Source organism: Phalaenopsis equestris, unplaced genomic scaffold (genome assembly GCF_001263595.1).
Source record: "Phalaenopsis equestris unplaced genomic scaffold, ASM126359v1 Scaffold234742, whole genome shotgun sequence".
Classification (NCBI taxonomy): Eukaryota; Viridiplantae; Streptophyta; class Magnoliopsida; order Asparagales; family Orchidaceae; genus Phalaenopsis; species Phalaenopsis equestris.
Window position 1 is genome coordinate 4,226 of NW_018252645.1, and position 5,767 is coordinate 9,992.

A 5,767-nucleotide genomic window follows, 5' to 3' on the forward strand; every position below is an offset into this window, starting at 1 on the left:
TTGTTCGTATTCGGCTCGTTAACTTAGCAAACGAGCCAAACACGAGTTGTTCATGAACAACGAGCCGTTTTGACAGCCCTAGACGTGATGCATTGTGACGGTGCGTTGCAGCAAGACATCGCGGCGATGTGACACGTTGCATCGATGCATTGTAGCAAAACTTTGCGGCTATGCGTTGGGGCGGAGCATCGCGACGGGTTGGAGCATTGCGATGGGGCGTCGCGGTGATGCGACGAATTGCGGCGATGCATTGCGGCAGTGCGTCACGTTGATGCATCATGGCGACGCGTTGGGGCGGAGCATCACCGCAGGGTGTCGCGATGACACAATGAATTGCAGTGATGCGTTGCGACAGTGCGTCCTGGTGGTGCATTGTTGCGGAGCATCGCTACAACACAACACATTGCATTGTTGCATAGAGTTGCGACGAAGAACTGTGGCCCTGAGTTGAGGTGAAAAATTACCGCGCATTGTTGAGGTGAAGAATTGCGTCGTAGAGTTGTGATGCAGAATTGCGGCGCAGAGTTGTGGTTAGGAGTTGCAGGAAAGACCTGTGACGAAGAGGAAAGTCGTTTATGCTTTGTGTAGCAGACAAACAATATGATCTTCTTTTTTGTTGCGGTGAAGAGGAAAATCGTCCCCGCCCTGCGTAGCAGACGAGCAACGAGTTCTTCTTTCTTATTGTGGCGAAGAGGAAAATTGTCCCCGTCCTGTGTAGCAGGCGAACAACGAGATTTTTTTTTCGCGTTACGGTGAAAAGGAAAGTCATCCCCATCTTGCTTAGCAAGCGAGCAACAAGATTTTTTTTTGTTGGTTTCGTGCATTCTGAAGAAGATTCATGTGTCGCTCTTGCACTTTTCTTTTAGAAATGTTGTAGTTCTCCTGTCGCGCTTTGAGGGGAAGATTTTTATGCTCATGTGGTGGTGATATCTGAAGACCCCTTGACGATCATCATAAGTACTTGGGTTTTGGGGAGGCAATGCCAACTCTACTCGAAGATGAGCAGACTTATTGTAGCTCTTGTATAAGTATATGTTGATATTTGTAGCATTTTTTATCATCTGATGTGGTATTTGTAGATGAAGATAATATATTTCTTTGTTTCTTTCACGGTTGTTGTGGCTTCTTAGTTGTGCAAAATTATGCAATTAAAGTTAGCACATAAATTTTTATAAAATGAAGAATCGTGTACCTTTAGTCGTTCATGCCTAAGATCAATGTCTTATAGAAGCTTGAACCGGTACCTTCTAAGGCTCGAAGCCTTCCGAGGTTTTTCAGTGAAGACCCTCTTGGGTTTATCTTCCAACGGCATGGTAGGTTCTTATCAGGTCTTGCCTTCTGGGCTTGTCTTCTTGGGGCATGGTTGAAAGAAGAATCCATTGAGGATGTAATACCAGTTTTTAGTTGTATGACTGAAGATGCTCAAAGGTATTAACCCGTAACAAAGTCATATGAATCCACCGAGGATGGTTGACCTATCCTAGGTTGTTGGTTGAAGTTTTTGTTTGACGACCGTAACTTGTTATGAAAGAGATCCAAGGAAATCCACCAAAGATTTCTGACCTACTCAAGGTTGTATCTCGAAGCTTTTATTTGTCGACTGTAGCCTGTAATGAAAGAGATCAAATCAAATCCCCCTGGGATCGATTAAACCTAGAATGAGTTATCAAAGATGTTCTGCATTTCTCGAGACTAGGGCGTAGATCACAATGAACTATATATTTTCTTGGAAATATGATTATAGTCGTACTAAAAAAAATGTTTGACAATTCATTAGTTGTTGTTTTTAAATCTTTTTGCCTCCCAGCTTAAGCGTTTTCCATGTGAGCTTGTAAAACAACCCATGTAGTGGGCCTTAAAGAGATCAACTTTTTGATCTAAGTTGAAGAAGAACCCCAGTATAATGAGGTGCCGCTGAGGAAGTGTTATTTGCGGTGAAGATTGCCCCCTAGTACATAAGCGATTCTCGTAGACTTATAATCTGAATGAAATATTGGATGACTTCCCACCACAGTCGGGATGTTAATAAGAACGACATTTCGAGACTGCAGTGAGATTTTCCCCACAACCTGGAAGAAATTGTGAAATACTTTGTCTGAATAAGATGTGGGAAGACAACCCTACTACAATTGTGCCGAAGACGTTGACGTGAACGATCTTTTGAAATTGCGGTGAAGTTTGCCCCCCACATTGAAAAATGCATCGGATATGATCTTCATGATGTGAAAAAGGTTACTTCGTCGATTGGATGAAGTACATCATTGGGAAAGGAAGTAGATGCTCGTTGTCTTAGAGTTGAAGACAATGCTAAACGGGACTTCGATTTCCACAGACGACTCCAAACTGATGCGTGGCAGAAAATTGACAGCTATAGAGTAATGAATTCTCGTCCTAACATTGCACGAGAATTCAACACACAAATAACATAAGAGAAGTATGTAGGAAGAGACCTTGACATTTTAAGTAGAAAACCCTTAAAAGAGTAAAAAACCACAGGGCCTAGCCATGTTGAAATAATTCACTATGAATGATGAGTATACAAGTCCATTATTCTCCTAAATTCGGGAAGATGAAATTACAAAGTTGTATAACTATAATCTGACTGCAGTTCTTGGTGACTGTAGGTTGCAAGGATCATTGTTGATTGTTGTGGAGGTAGTAGTTCGTCGTGAGTGTTATGAATGGTTGCTCAAAATAAATGGTTGCTCAAAAAGCGTTGATTGACCAAAGACTCCATAGTAAGCAGTTACGGGAGCTGTGAACCACATAAACCGTAGTGGTGAGTATGAATAACGTTCGTAGGCCGTCGGGGGCCGGAGTCGGGAGCTGCACGAGCTGTGAACCACGTAGGTTGTAGGGGCGAGTATGAATGATGTCTGTAGGTCATGGGGGCCTGAGTCGGGAGCTGCACGAGCTGTGAACCAGGTAAGCCGTAGGGGCGAGTATGAATGACGTCTATAAAACATGATTCATAGCTCGTGCCGCTCCCGGCTCCGGCCCCCCCAATGAATCACGTAGGTCGTAGAGGTGGGTATGAATGATGTCCGTAGACTGCGGGGGCCGAAGTCGGGAGCTACACGAGCTGTGAATCACGTAGGTCGTTGTGACAAGTATGAATGATGTTCATAGGCTGCGGTGGTCGGAGTCGAGAGCTGCAAGAGCTGTAAACCACGTAGGTCGTTGTTCACACATGGACCGTAGTGATTAGCTCATGTCCCACTACAATGATTGACAGTGTCTGGTTGGTAGTGATCGATGATGATTGATGTTGATCGACGGTGACGGTCGACAATGGCTCCCCACAAATCGACGGGCGTCGACGACTGCCGGCGATGATCGATGAAGATTGATGGTGGTCGACGACGGTCGAGATGGTGCTGGACTTCAGCTCCTTCTCTGAGCTTCCAGTTCTCTTTGAAGCTTCCAGTCTCTCCTTCATGTCAGAGGTGGGGCTTTATTTATTGTGTCATGGGTGTCATTATTGCATGAATATAAATCATTTTGATCGGATGATCCAGAAAGCTTCCTCTGATTAAATGATTTTTAATGGACATTTGAGTGCCTTAAAGGTGTTGCAATTGCACAATCTTGGGCTTATTGGATTTGTCTTGTGGAGATGCTCAATTCGACTATAAACTTACCAGATTCGATAATCGTTTGACCTTCCAAATGTGTCCGAAAATCTTCCAAGAATGGTTTAATGACTTGATCCTGGCTTGATTTGACTCGGATTGGAATGAATTTGATATCATTAGATTCATCTCATCGAGTCAATCAGTTTGCTATAAGTTTGCTGAAATGAGAACTTTGGATGAGTTTTTATCAAGGTTTGAACATTGCTTACTTAAAATTTTATCTCGAGATCTGTGTCATGCTTCGAGATTCGTGTTGGATAATGAAAATTTGTTGGTGGCGTGTCAAAACTAATAAAAGAATAATAAAGAAAGATGGAGAAAGAATGACCTTTTTGCTTAAAAGTTTTTTGGTTGAATTTGTATTTTGATATGCTGAGATTTGAAAAATGGCTTTACCTCAGATTTAGGAAAAAAATATTACTTGAGGACAAGATAGGTGCGGATTTAGTGATAAACACCACAATAACATCACAATACCACCAAATACTACAATCTGTATGTGTGGATTCCACAAGTAATATTCACTCCAGATTTACATGAGATAAAGTATATTTTTTGATGTAATTACTGTTGCTCTTTACTTTATTTTTAATACCATGCCAGGAGTAATGCATGCAGTGGAACTCCCAGTCATTTATTTGTTGATGGGTATGGGGAAAAACATTTCGAATATTTACTGCTTCTAGTAGAAAATTACTGTTTTTACAAACCGTTCATTCTTAGTTTTGCTGTTTCACTCTTATTCCCTTTTTTCTTTCGATTTGATAAACTAGCATGATGTTTGAGATCAGTCTGAGTGAGAATTGTATTAACTTTACATGCCCTTTGAATAATCATGAAGATGAAAACTGATTATTTTGTTAGAAGTGCCAGAATAGTCCCCTGACTATTTACGTGGAGTCATTTTAATCCTAGAGTCCATAAAAGTATGAAATTAGTTCTCAAATCCTTTGAATTAGTCCCCACTGATGACTTCTTGAACTCCATTTAAAAGAATTTGGGACCAAATTTACAATTTTATCGACTATGAGATTAAAATGACCACCGTCAAAGAGTCAAGGGATCATTTTGACACTTTTCTATTCTATTAATCACATGTTTCTACATGATTTATTGTTGGTTGTTATTATTGAGACTTTGAAAATCATGATCTCTCAAATTATTTTACAGGAGAAACTTGGTTTATGCAGCCAATCGAGATGCTGAGAAATCATTCAAGAAGACTCTAGAAGTCGATAGATTAATAGATACACTAAGAGTATCCAATCCTGGTGAAGTAAGTTTAGCGAGATTATGTTTGTTTTTGATCATTATTTTGATAAAAAACAAGGCTAAGGCTTTGGAGTATTCTTTTTTTTTTTACAGCTAGAACAGGTTGTTGTTGAAAATGTGCTGGCATTCAACGAGGGTTTCTGGATCAGGCTTGCGGCTAGAACTGAAACTTGTAAATCAGATGATGATAAAGCATGGCTTTCTTCTTAATTGGTTTTTTATTTTGCATCCATTCCTTCTTGTTTAAATATTTTTTTTCTTGTTCGAGAATGTTGTAATTTTGAGTTTAATATTGTAGCAGAAAGATTATGAGGAGTTAGCTGGATCAGTGATGAGCATAGTTGACCGATTGGTTCATAAAACAAACGTAAGTATACTATAGCGTTACAGTTTGTATCGTTACCATTTGCAGAAGACGCGTTTAAGAAATACTTCTTTCTTGGTCTTAAAATTTCCTGAGAGCCAACCCTACGAATTTATTTATTTATTTCAAGATTTACATACATTCCACTCAATTCCTATATAATTACATATCTAACACCTATACTTCAATTTTTACATACTGCCACCTTACCTATGCTTGAAAAGGTGTAATTCACTTTTTTACGGTTAAAATAGTGGTAATTTTGATGTGATATGAAATATTTAGGTGGTGTAAATATAAAATATAAAATTTAATTGTTAGATGTGCAAATACATAGGAAATTGGGTGGCATGTATGCAAATACCTCTTTTTTATGATGTAGATGGATAAGTTTTGGATACGCTCCGGAACAAATGTCAGCTAGCAACCACTATGAAACGACAATAGATTGATGGAAATAATTCAAATAAGGGCTGCCCTTATGAAATACAAATGA

The 5,767-nt window shown here is 39.8% G+C and overlaps 1 protein-coding gene across 2 annotated transcripts in view; it reads left to right on the plus strand.

The window, feature by feature from the left end:
* The window catches only part of LOC110039009, an 8,310-nt gene extending 3,048 nt beyond the window's left edge, over nucleotides 1-5,262 (plus strand). The window contains exons 3-5 of one of the 2 annotated variants that reach the window (XM_020743948.1): nucleotides 4,806-4,911; nucleotides 5,001-5,079; nucleotides 5,209-5,262. In XM_020743948.1, the coding sequence (XP_020599607.1) occupies nucleotides 4,806-4,911; nucleotides 5,001-5,079; nucleotides 5,209-5,210 (187 nt within the window). In that variant the 3' untranslated portion in view covers nucleotides 5,211-5,262. Of the gene's footprint in view, nucleotides 1-4,805; nucleotides 4,912-5,000; nucleotides 5,080-5,205 lie in introns of both variants that reach the window. The other variant, XM_020743947.1, reaches the window with a different exon arrangement.
* The last annotated feature ends 505 nt before the right edge of the window (nucleotides 5,263-5,767 follow it).